Source organism: Myotis daubentonii, chromosome 5, assembly GCF_963259705.1.
Source record: "Myotis daubentonii chromosome 5, mMyoDau2.1, whole genome shotgun sequence".
NCBI classification, from domain to species: Eukaryota; Metazoa; Chordata; class Mammalia; order Chiroptera; family Vespertilionidae; genus Myotis; species Myotis daubentonii.
Window position 1 is genome coordinate 104545374 of NC_081844.1, and position 20298 is coordinate 104565671.

The window sequence follows — 20298 nt, forward strand, 5'->3', positions numbered from 1 at the left end:
TTTGTAAAGTCACTAGTTTACCTGTTCTAATAGCGCGAACTATTGGCTTGGGGTAGAAACATCAGCCAAGTCACCTTGAATTTAGAGTTTGGACAGAAAAAGGTTCCAGGCAGTCATTTAGTTTCCCTTGCAGACTCATAACATCATCCCCTGGACAAATAATGCTTTTATTTTTTACCACCACCTGCTCTGTTCCAGCCTGGCAATCAGCTATCACTTGTCTCTGTTCCCTGGAGGCAGTATTGCCCAGTGGTTAAAGGAGTGAACTTTAGAGCCAGACACTCTTAGGCTCAAATTCTTACTTGCCATTTACTCGTTGGGTGACCTGATGCAGTTAGCACAGTCCTTGGTGCATAGCAAATGCTTAGTAAGTAGTAGCTCTTATTAGCAGTAAAGGTAATAATAATGAAGTCTGCACAGCTGAAGATGACTGTTTATACCACCCTTGAGATCTCGTTTATGTACCATTAGAATTAGCTTAACTGCAGTGAGTTCCAGATTCATCAGATAATTCTGTATGGCTACGTTGAAGGCACCGAGGTTCATTTCTTTAATAATGTATCATTTGTTAATACATTTGTTTATAACTCGCTCTTTTTTGAAAATCTTCATTATTGAAAGTATTACATAGGTCCCCTGTTTCCTCCCATTGATCCCCTCCAGCCTGCCCCACCCTCCATCCCAGGCCTTCACCACCCTATTGCCTGTGTCCATGGGTTATGCATATGTGCATACAAGGTCTTTGGTTGATTACCTCCCACCCACCCACCTTCCCCCTGTTTTGGGTCTATTGATAGACATGGGATATTTTGGCAGATAGTCTTGCTCTCGGCCTGCATGGAGCTTATACCTAGTGGAAAAGACAGGAAGTGAGTGGAGAAGATAGAGACTGAAGCATTGGGACAGGAAGCCTCAGTGACTGTGGCAGTCATTTCTTCATCGAAGGAAGTCCACTAAGTGAGTGGCCTCCCTCCCACAGTATTCCTCCAGTGCCCATCGTTATATTTGGGGGCACAGAAGAATCTTCACTTGTGTGGCAAAGTAACAAAATAGTGTGGTGTGACATGATTGTTTGAGACGTTTCTCTCAGTTCCAGAGATGATCATGGAGACACTTAAAACAGAGATTTCATTTTAAAAACCTTCCAATTAATCCGGTCTTGCTCCCAGGCACTTGAGAAATGCATTAAGTATGTGTCTTGCCAAGAGCATATTCAGGCAAAGATGTGACTGGGTGTGGGAGACAGAGGAAAGCTGGAGCCTGGGGCTAATCCTAGGGGCATTTCCATGACTTCTTGGGAGAAAGGAGGCAGGAGGGAGCCAGGCTGTGCTGGTGGCATGGGAACGGGGCTGCCCAGGGCAGAGGGGTGTCATCAGACAGGTGGTCAGTGTCAGCTGGTGCCCCTGCTCCCTCCGCATTTCCATTCCCTTGTTTGTGCCTCTTGAACCGCTTTTTCCTTTTCTCATCTAGAAAATGTATTTAATATCTTCTACCGAATGAGCTAATCCGTGTGAACAATGCAGCAGAGTACCTAACCCTTAGAAAGTGCTCAATACTAATGTTAACATCTTATTAATGTAGCAAGGGGTGGTGGTGTCAGTGACCCTGCGGGCAAGGTGCAGATCAGGAAGGAGACCCTCTCATTCATGCCCTGTTCCTGCCCTTGAAGCTCTGACATGCTGCACCTGTTGACTTACCTCATGATTTCTCTGGGGACAGGGACTGAGTCCTATGTCTGTCTCCACGACAGCGCCTGGCACGCAGTAGGGGCTCAATAAATGGGGCAGTGGTTGTTTTTTTGAAGATGCTGATTTCTGTCTCCTTATGGTTTCGGAAGCAAAACGGGTGGGCTGGAAGAAAAACATGTACAATTTAACAATAGCTAATATGCATTGAGTGTTTACTACACTAGGCACTGTGCTAATTGCTTTCCATGCACTATTTGATTGTAGGACCACCTTCTCGGGCTACTGCCCTTTTTCTAACGAGAAGGCTGAGCCTTAGGATGATTAAGAAACTTAGCCAGGGCCACCCAACTAGGAAGTGGCTGAGCAGGGTGTGGAAACTGCACAGTCTCACTGCAATGTCTGTATTGACTCCAAGAGGTGGGGAAGAGATCAGGAGGATGCCTGTGGAGGTGGCACAGAGGAGCTAGGAGCAGCTGAGGGATGGAGAATGAGACGGGGTTGGGGGCCCAGAAACACGGCCCCTGGATTCTAAGGTGAACCTACCTGCTGCCTTTCCTGCCCCAGGACGCCTTGGTTAGATGCTGCTCCCCTGAACGGTGGCCTGAGGCTGCCACCTCCATTTCAGGCTGAGAAATGTACCTTTTATATACCTGCGTGGAAGAGGAGGTGCAAATACTGCACATACCACCCTATGGGGCCCCACTTGCAGTTAGTGTGGGCTCAGCTGTGCACAGTGTCTCCTTAATGAGTCACGTGCAGGCTGAGCAGCACTGTATTTACCTGAGTCCTGGGAGCCCGAGCACCCACTGCTAGGGGAGGAGGGGCAGGATAGGCTGAGGTCAGCCTCATGTGCCCCGGGATGGTGCCTCGCAGGTGGATGCAGTTTTTTCTGGTGGCCAGAGCCTTCAGGCCTTCAGCAATCCGTTCCCTGGTACCATCGGCCGGCGTCTGTAGTATCTTCCTAGGCATTCTGAAGCCTGAACAAATGTCTCCCTCCCGAAGCTATAACAGAGACCAGGTGCTACAAAAAGACCTTGGAGCTGCATCTGCTGTGCCCTTGACTTCAAGGCCACATGGACAGCCTTGCAGAAAGATGAAGCATGATTTTCCTTTGCACTTCAAGCTTCTCAGGGGAGGCCCACAGTGCTGAATGGCCCTCCATCGCCCATTTATTTCTACCATATAATCTAAAGCCCTGATGTGTGTTTTTTCTGAGTCACTTTTTCCTCTATTCCTTTCATTTCTGTATACTCGGGTCAGAAAATTTGCCAATATGATCACTTCTCTACTCAGGAATCAACAGCACAACAAGAATAGCTAATAGTTACTTAACATTTACTAACTGCCTGATACCATATTAAACACTTGAAAGGCATCATCTCATTTATTTTTTTTCACCTTGAAATAACCCTTTGAGCATTATATTTCCATTTTCTCAATAAGGAAGGTAAGATTCAGAGATAACATTTCTCTGAAGCCACAAAGCCAGTGTGTGGAGGAGGCTGGCTGGGTAGCAAAGCCCTTTTCAACTAAATAGCTTTTGTTTCCTTCCTTCTTACCAAAGGTAATCATTTCCTCCAACTTATTATTCCCACCAAGTAAAACCTCAGGCTTAAAAATCACACACACACACACACACACACACACACACACACACACACACACCACGATTGTTAAGACTGCAACAGTTTTGACTAATGATGTAGCCAGTGTAAACTGCAAGCCATTTCTGCACAGAATCATTCTTTATCCTTTGTGAAACTTAGGCTGGTGTGGAATACATTTCCCTTCCTGACCTAGAGTGTGGTGTTAAGGGACCTACTTGTGACAAAACGACAGTGAGCAGCTTGGGTTCCCACTGAGGCAGATGCCCCACCCAGTCTTGTCCTTGTGGTTCTGTGTCATCTGCCCTCCGCCAGGAGGAGGAGAGTGCTGAGTTCTGTCTGGAGCTATTCCACTGGAACTGTCTGCGACCTGGAGCAAATCACATGTCTTCTGACCGAAATTAAATTCAGTTTCCCACAGCTTACAAGTCTCTTTTCCTTCCCACATCAGTCAAATAACATTTCTAAGACGGTAGTGAAGCCAAGTCACTTCCCCACCTTGGCCTCAGTTTCTTCATCTGTACAGTGGGAAGCATGGACGAAGTCCTCACTGTTCCTCCCCACGGCTCTTGGTTCAGGACCCAGGAAGTCCATCCCACTCTGCAGAGTTCTGACTAGAAGGGGCCGGTAAGGAACTCAACCAGGGCCAGTCTAAGCAAAAAAAAAAGGGGGGGGATTATTGGGAAGAGTTAAATAACTAGACACAGAAGAGGTCAGGATCCAGGGTAGCTTTAGGGATCTCTTCAGCGGGGGTTCACAGACACTCCCTCCCCCTAGAGCAGTGTCATTAAGAAAAAGCCCATTTGTGCTGGCCCATGTGGCTCAGCGGTTGAGCATTGGCCTATGAATAGGAGGTCACGGTTCAATTCTGGGTCAGGACACATGCCCAGGTTGTGGGCTTGATCCCCAGTGTGGGGCTCTCATCATTGATGTTTCTCTCTCTCTCCCTCCCTTCATATATATAGACAAAGGCCATTTTTGTTTCTCTGTTTAAAAAATATAAATTTTAGAGACAGAGCTACCTGGAACTATTTATTATGGGAGGTGGGTGTGAGTGTAGGTAGGGTCAACAGGCAGGAAAAACTGCCAGAGGTGCCCTAGCCAGTTTGGCTCAGTGGATAGAGCGTTGGCCTGTGGACTAAAGAGTCCCAGGTTCGATCCTGGTCAAGGGCACATGCCCAGGTTGTGGGCTCCATCCCCAGTGGGGGTGTGCAGGAGGCAACTGATCAGTGATTCTCTCTCATCGTTAATGTTTCTATCTCTCCCTTCCTCCCTCTCCTTTGCTCTTTGAAATCAATAAAAATATATTTAGAAAAAAAAACTGGTGGGGTACACACACACACACACACACACACAGGCAAAACCACAAGTAAGTTACAGAGAAAGTCCATACATATGTAAACAATAATGAGTCCCCTGTGGGCAGCCACATCTGGGTATTAAATCTGACGAACAACTGGGATTATGACAGGGATTATGATGTTCATTAAAGATTCTCAGGTGGCTGTGACTGAAGGAAAGAGTAATGGATTTCAAGGGAAAAGGCTTGGGGGATGGCCCTCCATTAGCTTAGCTTGGGGCACAAAGAAAAACTAGCATGCTGTTCTTTGGGGCAACCACCACCCTTTGAATTAGGATCCTCCCTTCCTCCCTGCCAGACCTGTCCCATCTTTTCCACTTGGATGGGATTCAGGCAACGTCTCGAGCATTGTCTGTGTCCTCGTCTAAGCACGGGGAATGACAAGAAACGTTATTCTTCTGCACCCACAATTAACCACAGCAAGACGAGAGCTGGCAATTACTGGCCTGGCATATACTGAGCACTTTGCCTGTGACTGGGTCTCCTCACCGTCCATGGGCATAGAGCTGTCACCTTCATTGTGCAGGTGAGAAGCTGAGGCTTGCAGGAATGAAGAGAGGCAGCGAAGTACACAGCTGATGGAAGGCCAGGGTTGAATTCTGGCTCTGTCCTTACTCAGGGGGAGCCCTTGGACATGGTGCTGAAGCTTTGTCAACCTGTAAAATGGGGATAGGGCCCGCCTCATGGTGTGGTTGTGAGGGTAAGTGATTTAGTGTGTATCTGAGGATAGTGCCTGGGGCACAGTAACGTTCTGTAATGCGGGCTGTTATGAATAAGGTCTGCAGCAAGTCCAGGGCAGAATGGAGACTGGAACCCAGGGCCGGCTGACTGAAGCGCTTCTCTGTGCCAGCAGGGAAGGAAGGAGGGGGAGAGAAGGGGAAGTCGGAGGGGAGAGAGGAGGCACGCTGCTCCCGGACTCCTGGCTCCTTGTCTCTGTGGCCTTGAGGCAGACACCCGGAAGTCAGCGGTGATTGCTGGGCCTGTAATGCACCGCCACGCTCAGCACTGGCTGACCCTTAAGCTTCTTACTCCAGAGGGCTGTAGGAGGGAGTAGGGAGAAAGAGAGAGAGAAAGACTAAAGACAGAGAGAGAGAAGCAGAGACAAACATAGAGCCCCTCACAGAATGCACATTGCTCAGAGGTAAACAGAGAGAAACACAAAGAAAGGAAGTGGAGCCCAGCCAGCATTGCTCAGTGGTTAAGCATCGACCTATGAACCTGGAGGTCATGGTTCGATTCCTGGTCAGGGCACATGCCCGGGTTGCAGGCTCAATCCTCAGTGTGGGACATGCAAGAGGCAGCCAATGATTCTCTCTCGTCATTGATGTTTCTAACTCTCTCTCCCTCTTCCTTCCTCTCTGAAATCAATACAAATATATTTTAAAAATAAAAAAAAGAAAGGAAGTGGAAGAGAAGCAGAAAGGAGAGACTCGAAGGGCAAGGAGGTGGGTGGGGATTTAGTGGAGACCGCGCTGAAGTGGCTGCAAGGGGCCCGTCTGTGGTTGACAGAGCAAACAAACCTGTAAGTGTGTTGTTTTATCTGCGGGGAGCACGTTCCCCTCAGCCGGCACCCGGGAGCAGAGGCTGCGGGGCTGAGACAGGAGACGCTCCTTATCTGCTGGGACAGACGCTTTCCGCTCTGTACTGTGTGCAGGTGCCACAGGTCAGGCCGCGGATATGCCACAGATGGCGATAAAGGCTTGTTTGGAGAGGCCTTGCGCTGAGCAACACTCCGAGGCGGGGCCCTGAGGGCGATAAGACTCGGGTTGTGGAGGCTGATCTACTAGTACAGTGATCGGCAAACTGCGGCCCCTTGAGTGTGGCTCTTCCACAAAGTACCACGTGCGGGCGCGCACGTACAGTGCAATTGAAACTTCGTGGCCACACTCAAGGGGCCAAAGAGCCACATGTGGCTCGCGAGCCGCGGTTTGCCGACCACTGTACTAGTACATTGGACATGGCTTCCATAAAAAGTCACACATGTGTATTAGCGCAGGGCCTGAAGATCTCTAGGAGGGCGTCCGTCAACATGCTAACACTCCTGATCTCTGGTAGGAGTAATGAGCTGTCTGGCTTGGCAAGCAATGCAGTTCTGGTTTGTGTACCCTTTTTACAATAACAACGTGGGGCCTTTCTATTCAGCGAAATAGCAGGTTTAAAATGGCTGATAAGCATGCTCCTGAAGTGACGGGGCAGCGAAAGCAGGGCCCTGACGTGGGACACGCGTGTCCCTAATCATCTGACAAGCTGGGGGGCCCTCGTGTGATTGAGAATTTTTCTCCTTGATGCTTTGCATGATACTTTGAAAATGCGGTGATCACCATCTCTGCTCTGATTCTTGAAGGAGGCTGACATTATTGATGTCTTCTCAGCTCAGACACGTTTTATTCCTTATTCTGCAGGGCTTAATAAAAGACGGTGAGGGCAGGTTTACCATGTGAGGCCGTGGGAGTGGGAGCGGGAGCAGCCTGTTCAGTGGAGGGGGGGTGAGGAGGTTTCCCTGGAGTAGATTATGCAGCAGGGACTGCTGAGCCCACTCCCTTCCCCTGAGTCCCCTCCTCCCACCCCGTTCTCTTTCCAGTTTTAAATGAGGTTTGTGGCTGGCACACACCTTCAAAGCTATTGCCTGTTGGCTTGAGAAGTGACCCAGATGTGTCTTCTTTCAGGCTTTACGAAGGCAAAGAACAGATGGAGTTTGAAGAATCCATGAGGCGGCTCTTTGAATCCATCAACAACCTGATGAAAAGTCAATACAAAACCACCATCCTTTTGCAGGTTGGTTTACGCCATGAAAACAATCTGTCTTTCCCCTCCGCTGCTCGGTAAATGGCAGCACGGTGAGATCACGTCTGCTTTTGCTTGAACGCGCAGCCCTGTGTCAATGGAAGGTCTGGGAAGGCCATAGGTTCAGGGATCCCGAAGACTAAGGACTCCATAAGGCAGGAGAGAGAGAGCATTTTTATGGTTTGTTTCCCATGAAGGTAGCAGTGCCTCTTAAAATAGCTCTGAAGCTCTTGCTACCTGGACAGAAGTAGGCCAAACCTGATCCACTTCTAATGCTGAGTGTAAAGTGGCCGTCTCTTCAGATCGTCCGAGTTTTATTCTCAGCAACCTAAACTCGGGCCCCCTTTGAATGAGGAGCCTCTTTCAGGAAGACGTCATACGTGCACGTATTGTGGGGGGCTGGGGGACAACAAAGGGCAGTGGGGTGAGAAGGTAGGACAGGAAAGAAGGAAGAGGGGAAGCAAGGTGAGCTGATGAGCATTTACAGAACTGAGGAGTCAGCAAGAACGTTCTTTGTCAGCAGTACGACTTCATGCTGGTCATGTAACCTCCCCTGTCTCCTTTTCCTCATCTATGAAGCTTCCCTGTTTGTGTGAGGAGTACACGAGCATGGTCTGAAAAAGAGCAAATTATAAAACGCTATGCAAATGTGGTGAACTCACAGGATTATTATGCTTTGGGCATACGCATTTTTACCCAGGTTCTCATTGTCTAGGGAGCTGTTTAGGAATGGAATATATCGCTTTCCCTGGGACTTGGCCCCGATTTTGCTGGTTTCTCCGCATGGATCCCTACCCCAGAGCCATGGAAAGGGGCTCCCTCTCTTTCTTGATTTGCTCTAAGGGCCAAATGTAGCTTCAGGGATTTACATAAAATCAATGATGCTTTCTACCTATTTGCATGGTTGTTAAAAAGTTGGCAAAGAAGAATTTAAAGTCATGTTCAGATATGGAGAGCAAGAGCGTTTGAAGGTAATTTAATGCTGTTTGAGGCGGATGAGGGAGAGGGGTCAGGCCATGAGATGTTAGCAAACCCCACACAAGGAATCTTCTCAGACATTGACATTTGCTGCAGGAGAACAAGCATTGGGTTTTGAGCCAGAGGGCCTGGGGTGGGAAATGGGGCCTCCACACTTCCGGTTACCCTTCTATGAAACGGGAAGCCTAATGCCTAATTTAGAGGATTAAACGGAGTAATGTGTGTAAATCATGATGTATAGAGCCTGTTGCATAGTTCAATTTAAATCACTTTTAGTCATTTGCATCCCTCCCTCCTTAACCATAAAACAGAAGCGTGGGAGGTCTTTTCCTAGGGTGGAATCTGGGAGGGGGTTTTGTGTTCCTAATTCTGTCACATGGAGCCAAACAATGTGAGGGCATTCAAGATTCAGTCAGATTAGGAAATACAGATTCAAAGTTCAAGGGGAATAAAGCCACAAAAACTGACCATATATAGAGGAAGACAACGTTTTACCTAGTGGAGCACTACCAGACTGCGGGCGCTCCGATTTTGAGCCTGCGTGGGGGATAGCAGGAAAGGGTGCTGTGATCTATTAGTAATATCTGTCATAAGTTTTGAGTGAGAAGGTGTTCCCTGACAGCCCCCTGAGTCAGTGGGAGAGGGTTGTCACCAACCCTGATCCTTGTCTTCTCATATAAATGAGTTTATACGAGAGACCGTGACTGTACTGCGAAAAGCCAATTTATTAAACCATGCACCTTTATTGAAAAAGCAAAGCAAGCAAACCTATACATCTGGCTTATGAAGCACAGGCGTACAGTAAAAATGCCAATGATTGACATTCGTGGTTCAGACTTTACACTCCCAGCTGGCCAGTGGCTTACGGTGGAAACCCGAATCCGTGCCTGCCTCAGTCCAGAGTGGAGCGGGTCTGGTTCAATCTCAGCTTGGTCCACTGTGAGTTCTGGGACCTAAACAAGTTATCACTCATTTTTAAGGCTCATCTAACTCTTGTGAATGGCTTTCTGTACCTTTCCCTCGTTGTTCAGCATTGTCACGGCAGCAGCTCACCCAGAACGATGAAGAATTTAAAGCCAGACATTCAAAGAGGGTAGAAAGAGCATTAAAACCACCTTCCATTGACCTGAGTACCTACCAGGTGCCCAGCATGAACCTGGGCTTTCACACACAGTGTTTTTAATCTGCTAGGAATCACTGCCTTCAGTTTCCACAGGAGGCTCATAAAGTTAAATAATTAATCCTAAATTATACCTATTTATAGTGGTGGAGCTAGGATTTCAACCACCCAGGTCTCCTAACTGCAAAGTTAATACTCTTCTCTAAGCCGTAAGAAATGGGTTACGCCAGGGGGTTCCATGTGTTTGCAATAATGGGCCATATGCTAGAAGCCCCTGTGTGTGCCAGGCTGTAAGCGTTGTTGATAAAACGGATGGCAGCTTGAGACGGTCAACACCAGACGCCTGGGAATCAGGTGTAGCATTTGGAGACATTGTGCAGACCCATTGGACCCATTCCCCTGTAGGTCTGCCATTCACTATTGCTCCAATTTGGTGGGATGAGTCTAAATAAATGAAAAGCTCATACTGTATGACATGCTTCTTTGGTCACTATGATTACCACGCATGCTAATGAATCCATTAGAAGGTCCAGGAGGGCGGCGGGGAGGGGGTCTCTCTCTTTTATTCTAATATCTGAACCAGCAGCTGCCATGTAGTAGGTACTAGAATATCTTCTGGTTGATTGAATGAAAGAATGAATACCCGCTTCCACCATTTTATGTTTTAGCATTTATTATGTGTCAAGCATTGAGCTAAAAACTTTACACATATTGTTAGCTCATTTGGTACTTATAACAACAATTTTATTAGGCAGGTCCTCTCTTATCTTTACTTTGCAGATGAGGAAATGGAGACTTAGAGAGGCTGAGCAACTTAACCACAACTAGGAAGTGGCAGGCCTGGGATTTGAATCCAGGATGTGTAAGTCCTGAGTTTGAGTTCCTAATCACAGCCAAACCAAGGACTGTTTCATGAAAGACCCAAGTCTTTGGCAAAATGTCAGGTGGATAAGCAATAAACAACAGTAAAGAAAGGGAGATATTTGATCCATAGTCATGAAGGGGAGCTAATTAAAGTTGCCTCTTTCTTTACTCTCTTTTCATTGTTAATCGGCATAAAATGTTCAGAGTCCGAACTAAGGGAAGAAAGGGGGCCATTCTTAAGTGGCCTAGGGACTGTATGCTGAAGCCCCAGAGGTAGGAGAGGTGAGATGTAATATTTAACAACAGGCACTGGAGTGTCACCTCAGGTCTTTAAATGATTCCTTTTTTAAAAATATGTATATATATATTTTTTGATTTCAGAGAGGAAGGGAGAGGGAGAGAGAGATAGAAACATCGATGAGAGAGAATCATTGATCAGCTGCCTCCTGCACGCCCCCTACTGGGGATCGAGCCCGCAACCAGCCATGTGCCCTTGACCAGAATCAAACCTGGGACCCTTCAGTCAGCAGGCCAACGCTCTATCCACTGAGCCAAACCGGCTAGGGCTATAAATGATTCTTTAATTGCGTCCCCTTCTCAACCATATACCCCCTACTTAGAATTAATATTTGGGAAGGATGACATTTTGTTCCGGTGAGGCTGCTGTGGATATACTGACAGCTCACCTTAAAAAAAAAATTAATCTTCACATCAACTCTATAAAGCAGGTAACTTTATTCCCTTCATTCTCTTGGCAAAGAAACTAGAGCACACAGTGTTGATTTCCCCAAGGACAGTAGATAGACATGATCCAGCTGGACGTGAACTCAGACAGTCTGCCTCTGCAGCCACGCCTGCCTCCTGCCAAGCCTCAGGGGCCTCGGGGCACATGGGAGATGAGTGACGAGGCTGAATGTCCCGAGAGCGTCGCATGCCTTCCTCTCGTCATGCTGTGGTGGATTTCTGTGACATTGTTTGTCCTGTTTCCATGGACCTTGACCGCCATCACTTGGCTAAAATCAAGGGGTTGGCAAGGGGTGGGCTGGGACTGCTGTCTGCGCTCCCGGGTGAGGAGGATGTCAGCGCTCTGGGGAGCCGCGCCTCATTGCACAATGGGCTCTCTTGGCTGGAAGTCTGTGTCTGCTGGCACCCAGACTGAGCCCTCTCTGTTTTCACAGAGAGAGACAGAGAGTCTGGAAACCCTCAGAAGAAAAGTCCCCTTTGATTTTGACAGCATGCCAGCAGTTTGGTTTGTTTTTAAACCTCCGTTGTTTGCTAGCATCCCAGGTTGATCAATTCTGGTGAAGTCCATCTGGATAGCAGTCATCCTGCGTGTCCTCCCATGACTCCTCTCTGAGCAGTGAAATCATCTGGCTCTCTTCTTGGAGGCTCTGCCTGGCCTCTGGAAGAGGGGTCCAGAGCTGATGAGTAATCTAGGAAATTTACTTGGGGGTCACATGATGAACCCATTCATGACCTGGCAAACATTTTCCTGGTGGCTATTCTTTGCAGCTCCCATATCGGTGGTGAGGAGAGTCCTTAACTTAAGGGATGTCAGAAAACTACCTTCTTTCAAAAACTATGGTCCTAAAGAGAGGGAGGTGCTTTCTCTACCTCTGCCCCTAAATCAGCCTCTCTCCCTCCCTCACTGAGATCCCCCCACTTACCAAGTGGAAGCCTTTACTAAGCAGAGGGTCAGTGGCAGCATCAGGTCCATGTTCTTGCTGTGTTGCTTACTACAGGGTTTCTGGCAAAGTATTTAACCTCCGGCCATAGTTTCCTCATTGATAAAACAAGAGCACAGTGTCCACCCGTAATGTAGATGAAAGAATGAAACAACATCATGCATGTGAAGTATTTGATACATGTAATGTTTCCAATAATAGCTGCTACTTTAAAACCCTATGATTAATAATCCTATTATGTATGTTTGCATTTTCCTATTATATATACACATGTATATTCATACAGAAACATGAACATACTGCCTGTGTTTTCCTTAAATATCACATATAATAAACATGACAGCGACAGTAAAGCCACACGGTTCCCAGGAGGCCAACAGGCGAAGCTGTGTCTAGTCTCCAGGCCATAGAAACATGCACCCAGGGGGGTCTCCAGCGGGTCTAACGGCTGAGCTGCTCTGCCTTCTGGGAACCTACCTGCTCTCCCTCTGCTCAGGTGTGTCAGGGCTGCGTGAAGGGAGGACTCAGGACAGGAGCCCTGCGGCCATGCTGTGCTGTGACAGTGTGGCTGTGACAACAGACTTGGCAAAATTCCTGTGTCAGAGATGGGCTGTCCCCATCGGAAAAGAAAACCACAGCCTGCCACTTCTCTGTGAGGGTGCCTGGACGAGATGGAAGTTTAATACTCTCCCACTGAGTTCATAACACCCTCTGTGTCTCAGGGCGGCAACTTTTCCTTTATTGCCAGCCCACAGCTCAGAAGCTGGAAAGGTGGGTCCGTCCCCCAGCCCGGCCCCTCCTTACTAATAGCTGAAGGGCTGACTTGTGAGGCCACTGTAGGCCCCTGGGCTGTCTCTGTCTACAGCCTCACCCCAAGCCCGGAGGTGATGCTATGCTTAAGTCCAGGCCTCCCCAACTGGCTGAGTGTTTCTTTCTGTTTTTGTTCTCTCACTTGGGTCTTTGATAGGATGAGTTCATATTATGGTTCTTCCAGGTGCTGGGGAATGAGGGCAGGTGCATGAGAGGTGATGCAGGAGAGGTCCAGCGCACACGCTTTTGGGGGCCTGCTGCCTGCTGGGCATTCCAGTAGATGCCCGATGCGCTGTGTTCCAAGGCATTCCCCCTCCACTCCGCATGGAGATGCTGAGGCTGTGCTGGGGAGAACCGGCCCAGGTCCCTGTGGCCCAGACTCTGTCTGTTGGCCTGAGAATGAGTAAACGATCGGAGTGCTTGGACCAGCCTTTTTCAGGGCATGTGCCTCAGCCTCCGGTGTCTCTGAGACCTGAGTGAACTGGCAGCTGGTGGAGAAGTGCAGCCGCAGATGTGTCTGGTCTGGCTGGCACGGTGTTAATTCAGTGAATCAGAACAATGCATCCTGTGGACAGAGTGTGCATTCCACACAGCGCATCTCTCCCGCTGGCCTGTGTGGGGCGCATTCCCCTTCTTTATGTTGCTTGACCAGCCCTGCAGGTGTCTGCGTTGGCTCTACCTGCTTGGCGTTTCCTGGTAAAGATGGCCTGACCAGCTAGGTATACTGTGGCTGCCGGCAGGGATGTCACAATGCATCTTGGCTTATTAAAATGCTGAAAAGCTCTGCAATAAAAAAAAAAAATATACTCACTGGTTTATCTTTGCTTAAACCAAACTTTCCCAAATTATTTGAATGCAAAATCCTCCCCCCCACCCCGAATACCTAACACCATCCTATGGGACAAGGATGTAGTTTTAGGAACATCAGCTTTTGAATCTTGTTATCTCCTGTCATCATGACTTGAAATAAAAAAGAATAAATATCTAGACACAACATCGAATAACTGTAAAGAAGTCTGACAAATCTGACAAGATACAAATTAAAATCCTTCTGTGTAACGAGAGAGATGATAAAGCTGAAAGACAGCAACAGTTGAACTGAAGGAAAAACAAGAGAAAAGTCGTGCAATATGTCTCACTGGGAAAGGGTTAATATTAGCGAAACATAAAGAATTCCCCAAACCAGTGAAATATCCCCTAAAGAAGAAATAGGGAAAGAATATGGACAGTCAATTTACTGAATACAGATGTTCAATCAACACCTGCACTCGCAACCAAAGAATTGCAAATTATATCTCATATAGACAAAATTAAAAAGATTTATAGTGTGGGGTTAGCAAGGTTGTAGGGAAAGAAGTCAAAGGAAATTGATCATTGCTTCTTTCCGAGGTAATATGACACTATTTCCTAAAATGTATATGTGTATACCTTTGTATATATGTGTGTACATTTTGAAACTCTAATTTCTCCTCAAGCAGTCCATCCATCCTACTGAGAATCTTACACATACACACATGTATATGTCAAGTATTTTCTTACTACATATTTTATAGTAAAGATAACCTTTAGAGGAGGGCTTCAAATGGTATAGTGTACCTACAGGGCATCACTGTGTAGTGGTTAGAAATGAACAAAGTGCACTCTATGGAGTGATCTGCAAAAATACCAGTGGTATATGTTTAGCTGCAAAAAGCAAGTTGCAGAACTGTAAACATTACATACATGTACACATACATGCATACACATACAAACACACACTCGTGCATAGAAAGCAGTCTAGAAGGAACTCACCATGCTGTTGACAGTGGTCCTTTCTGGGGAGGAGGTTCTGGGGCTGAGATGGAGTAGTGGGACTTGAGGGCCAATTTTCACCCCATTGCTTTAACATATGCACATTTTTACATCAAACATGTATTACTGACATGTAAAAATGATAGAGAACAGGAAGAAAAGGATGTAGGCCCAGAGAGAGACAGTTGCTATTTGAGCGAGGTGGACATGTAGCTCCAGGGCTAGACCGTGGCTCTCTAGGCCGCCTGCCTGAAGCTGAATGCTGGCTCTCCCACTCACTAACTTTGGGACCTTGGGCTGGTTATTGAATTGATGTGCTGGAGGGTCTTTATCTATGAAAAAAATTCCCTGGTAGGGCTGAACTAAGGTTTTAACTTAAAATAAGAAGCCAAAATGAGAGGCAACAAGCATTTATTTGGGATAAAAAAGAATTGCAATTCTGTCGGTGTGGCTCAGTGGTTGGGCATCGACCCAGGGACCAAAAAAGGTTATGGGTTCAATTCCTGGTCAGGACATATGCCTGGGTTGCATGCTCAATCCCCAGTAGGAGTACATGCAAGAGGCAGCAGATTGATGATGTTCCTCTTTGATCGATGTTTCTCTCTCTCTATCCCTCTCCCTTCCTCTCTCTCTAAAAAACAATAAAAACATATTAAAAAAAGGAATCGCAGTTCTTGGAACTCTGATTGATGCAGAAACCCAAATAGAGTCCTGTTTACAGAGTGAAGGCAAAGGGATTTTATGAGAAAGGGGAAGGGCAATGATTACATGCATAGCATAAAGGAATTTCTTTTGGTGTCAGCAAACTGAGTTATTCTTTAGCCAGACAGGCCTGGTTACTGATTCCATCTCCAAGAGTTCGTAATCATCAGTCCTTATGGTTAGTTCGTGTACTTCCCCCATTAGCTCTGCAGACAGTGGTTGGTAAGATGCTGTTGGTTGGGCCAGTCTAAATGTTATTTGCCCAGTTCAAACATTCCAGGTTTGAAGGTATAGGAGGGGCTGGGCAGCTCCTCCAGAAGGCCTTGCTTAGGCCACTTTTCACAAAGGTTTAACAAAGGAACCTAGCAGTGACATTTGACGTGGTTTCTGCCCCACTGAACTACTCAGAGACTAGTCCTAATCATGTATGTTGACTAAGAAGCTGACTTGCATATGACTAGGATGTGATTTTCTTTAAGAAAGGAATTTTTACTATTTTTTATTTTGGTCTGACTATAAAAGAGTGATACTTGTTGACTGTAGAATACTTAGAATATACATAAAAATAAAAAGTAAATTAAAAATTCACAATACCCCTAGATTCTTAAATGTTATTTTCCAGCCATGTGACTTATAACTCCTTCTAGGGGAATGGCAGTTCCCTCTGCTGCTTAGTAAATGGTACTGCCATGTGAGAGGGTGGGGATGCCTCCTGCCTCTGGGTGCATCAGTCAAGGTGCACAGAGGGAAGGACAATCCACCATGAGGCCCAGTTCCCCCACACCAGCTAGTGGACCAAGATGTGCCCGCAATTGTTCACACATTGGCCAAGGAGAGAAAATCTGCATGATTCGGCCCAAAGCCATCCTCACTACCAACAAAACAATTCAAGCACCCCATCTTCCAATAACGATAGAAGTTACCATTTGTATTTTTAATCTTCACAATCCTGCAAAATAGGTTTTACTTCCTCAGTTTTACAGCTGAGGAGATTGAGATGTCAGAGAGGTTGTTTTGTCCAAAGCCAGGTGGCTTACTAAATAGAACCAGGATTTGACTGAAGAGCCGTATAACTTCTAAGTCTGTGGATTTTCTATACATTACTGCCTCCTTGAAGACAGAGGCAGTTGTGACTTACTTTTGTATACAGTATATGCCTGCCTATGTTTTAATCTACATAGAGTTTCAAATCACTGTAGCTGTGCCCAGGATGCACGATCAATCTCCCTTGATCTGTGTCCAGTGGCCAAGTATCCTCCTCACCACACCGCGCAGAGTTGTTGGATGTGGGCATCACTCATGTTTACTTACCTTCCCACCTAGGTGGCGGCTTTGAAATACATCCCATCTGTCCTCCATGATGTGGAAACGGTCTTTGATGCGAAGTTACTCAGGTGAGAACTTATGATGTACTTTCCTGGGCTCTGTTATCAAGCCAGGGACTCAGAGGCAGAGGAGGGCTCCTGCGGGGGATTCCCAACGGGCATGCCATTTAATGTCCGGTATAAATGTCTCCATTTCACCTGGGCTTGAAGGTGATTTGGGGTTTTAGTCTTTGCTTCAAATGCCCTTTTGCTTTCTCCTTCTTCACTCTGTTCTTCTCATGAAATGAACACACTATTGTAATGTGACTGTGCTGTTAGAGTGGAGCCATCTGAGCCAGATATGTCCTTTCCTTCTTCTTAAGTTCCAAGTTAACATATAGAAGAAATACTTTTAGATTTAGAAAGGAGTTGCAAAGATAGTATAGCGTTCCCACAGGCCCTTCTCTCAGCTTTCCTTAATGTTCACCTTTCCCGTATCTATGGCATATTTATCACAACTGAGAACTTCACCCTGGTACAAGTCTACTCACTGTACCCCTTTCTTCACTCAGATCTCACCAGTTGTTGTTGGTTGTTGTTTTTAACTGATGTCCTATTTCTGTTTATATGACAATTTTTGCTGGCTTCTTCTCATCTTTCTGGCCTTAAACTAAATGTTAGATTCTTGGAGAAGTTAACTCTGTAAAGAAATTAAGTTCCTTCCCCAGCCTGCACCATCACTCTCTGTCACAACTTCTTATTTATTTTCTTATAGCATATATCTCTTGCATTTGTTTATTTACTTCTGTGTCGTATGTGGGCCTCCATTAGAATACAAGTTCCAAGCCACTGTGACAGAGTCTCTTCCCATTGTCTCCTCACTGCTCTGCACATTGCTGGTCACATATTACGTAGATACTTAATAAGTACTTGAAAGAATGAATGAACACAGGGAGCTCATTTTGGAAAGCTCATAGGGGCTATAATTTTGTTTCAGTGATAGTTTTATTTTCACTCTATTTGGGAACAGCTATCTTCTTTTTCATGTCCCAAGTGGGTTATAACCGACAACTTTTTATATATTTTTTAAATTAAGGACCTTGTTTGATCTTAAGACTTATCATAAAGCATTACTAAGCACATAAAACATCCTATCTAATAAAAGAGAAACATGGTAATTAGCATACGACCGCTACCCTTCCCATTGGCTAATCAGGGTGATATGCAAATTAACTGCCAGCCAAGATGGCGGCCGGCAGCCAGGCAGCTTAAACTGAACATGAGGCTTGCTTGCTTCAGTGATGAAGGACTGCAACGTTCCCCACCTGCCTTGCCGGCCTCTGAGCTTGCAGTTTAAGAAACATTGTAACATATAGAAGCTAAACAAAAACCCCAGAAACCAGCTTTCAGCCGGCTGGGATCTCAGAGCTGGAGTTGATACAGAGTTCGATTATAGAACTGAAACAAACCAGATACCTGCTTTCAGGAGCGGAGGCCTAAGAGCTGGAGCTTCAGAGCTAAAGGTGGCCCAGAATAAAAAAGAAAAAAAAAGAAAAAAAGGAGCAGTTGGGAGTTTCAGTCCCAGCCTGAAAACAGCCCTCAGCCCCTCACCCAGACTGGCCAGGCACCCCAGTGGGGACCCCCACCCTGAAGGGTGTGTGACCAGCTGTAAGCAGCCATCATCCCCTCATCCAGGCTGGCCAGGCACCCCAGTGGGGACCCCCACCCTGAAGGGTGTGTGACCAGCTGCAAACAGCCATCAACCCCTCACCCAGGCTGGCCAGACACCCCAGTGGGGACCCCCACCCTGATCCAGGACATCCTTCAGGGCAAACCAGCCAGCCCCCACCCATGCACCATGCCTCTATTCTATATAGTAAAAGGGTAACATGCCTCCCAGCACCGGGATCAGCGGAGCTGCGAGGCCTCCCGGCACCAGGATCAGTGTGACACGGGGCAGCACCCAAACCCCATTATCGCCCTGTGGCTCTGTGTGTGACAGGGGGCGGGGCCACAACTTCCCTATCCGCCCTGCTCTGTTCGTGACTGGAAGGCGCCCCAACCCCCTGATCAGCCCTGCTCTGTGCCTGATATGGGGGAGCTCCCCATCCCCCTGATCACCCTGCGGCTCTGTGTGTGACAGGGTGCGGCACCCCAACCCCCTGCTCAGCCCTGTTCTGTGTGTGACAAGGTGTGGCGCCCCAACCCCCCCAACCCCCCCACCCATGGGCCCTGCTCTGTGTGTGATGGGGTATAGCCATAACCTCCCCATCAACCCTGCCCTGACTGTGACAGTGGTGGTGCCCCAACCCCCTGATCCGCCCTGCTTTGTGTGTGACAGGGGGCAGTGCCCCAACCCCCTGATGGGCCCTGCTCTGTGCATGACAGGGGGAGCTCCCCAACCCCCTGATCGGCCCTGCTCTGTGCGTGACAGGGGGGAGCTCCCCAACCCCCTGATTGACCCTGCTCTGTGCGTGACAGGGTACGGAGCCCCAACCCCCCTGATGGGCCCTGCTCTGTGGGTGATAGAGGGCGGTGCCCCAACCCCCTGACCCGCCCTGCTCTGTGTGTGACAGGGGCGGTGCCCCAACCCCCCAATCAGCCCTACCCTGAGCGTGACTGAGGGTGGCATCGCAACTTTCCAATCCGCCCTGCTCTGTGCATGACAGGGGGCGGCGCCCCAACTCCCCAATTGGCCCTGCTCTGAGCCCGACCAGGGGCTGCACCTAGGGATTAGTCCTGCCCTCTGCCACCCGGGAGCAGGCCTAAGCCAGCAGGTTGTTATCTCCTGAGGGGTCCCAGACTGCGAGAGGGCACAGGCTGGGCTGAACCCCCCCCCCCCCAGTGCACAAATTTTTGTGCACCGGGCCTCTAGTTAGTAAATAAGGTGATATGATAATGAAGTGAGAATCTGGTTTTAAACCCCTGTTTCTTCAACCCCTTTGCTGTGTAGCCTTGGGAAACGTAGTTAACCTTTCTCAACCTTGTAAATACTTATCCTACTTGGAAAATTGGGATAAGTATCGGAGCTATCTCATAGAGTTAGTCTTGAGGTTTAAAGGGCATCATGGATGTAAAGGGCAAAACACATGCCGGATGCACAGTCAGTGCTCAGGGTGACTGGCATGACTTTTCAGATTTTCACGTCTTTGCATGCTATTAGTGTTCAACATCAAGACTAACTGCACATCTTCACTGAAGGTTTACTAAGCAGCCGATGCTCCGCTAGGAATTGGGGGGCCAAGGAAGCTGGCAGTTTGGGGGTGGGCTCTGAGTGCCATGATGTTGGAGACACTGGTCTCACTGGTTCTCTGTCTCCTTTTTTCCTGCCTCAGCCAACTCCTGTATGAGTTCTATACCTGCATCCCCCCCGTGAAACTCCAGAAGCAGAAAGTCCAGTCCATGAACGAGATAGTCCAAAGCAACCTCTTTAAAAAGCAAGGTGAGTGCAAAGCGGCCTGGCTGGGTGGGCAGGGCCACAAACCCCAGGTACTCCTCACGTGATCCTGCTCCTTACATGCTTGCCTGGACAGAGCAATCTGCCCAATTACTAGACCGGCTCTCTAACCACTCCCTTAATCCGAGTAAATGAGAAAAGTGTCTAAACT

General features: G+C 47.6%; 1 protein-coding gene across 5 annotated transcripts in view; it reads left to right on the top strand.

Moving 5' to 3' along the window:
* DOCK2 (dedicator of cytokinesis 2) overlaps positions 1-20298 on the top strand; it is a 367699-nt gene that overhangs the window by 85044 nt on the left and 262357 nt on the right. For all 5 annotated transcript variants that reach the window (XM_059699147.1, XM_059699148.1, XM_059699152.1 and 2 more), the window contains 3 exons: positions 7319-7427; positions 16710-16780; positions 20026-20132. In XM_059699147.1, the coding sequence (XP_059555130.1) occupies positions 7319-7427; positions 16710-16780; positions 20026-20132 (287 nt within the window). The remainder of the gene's footprint in view (positions 1-7318; positions 7428-16709; positions 16781-20025; positions 20133-20298) is intronic.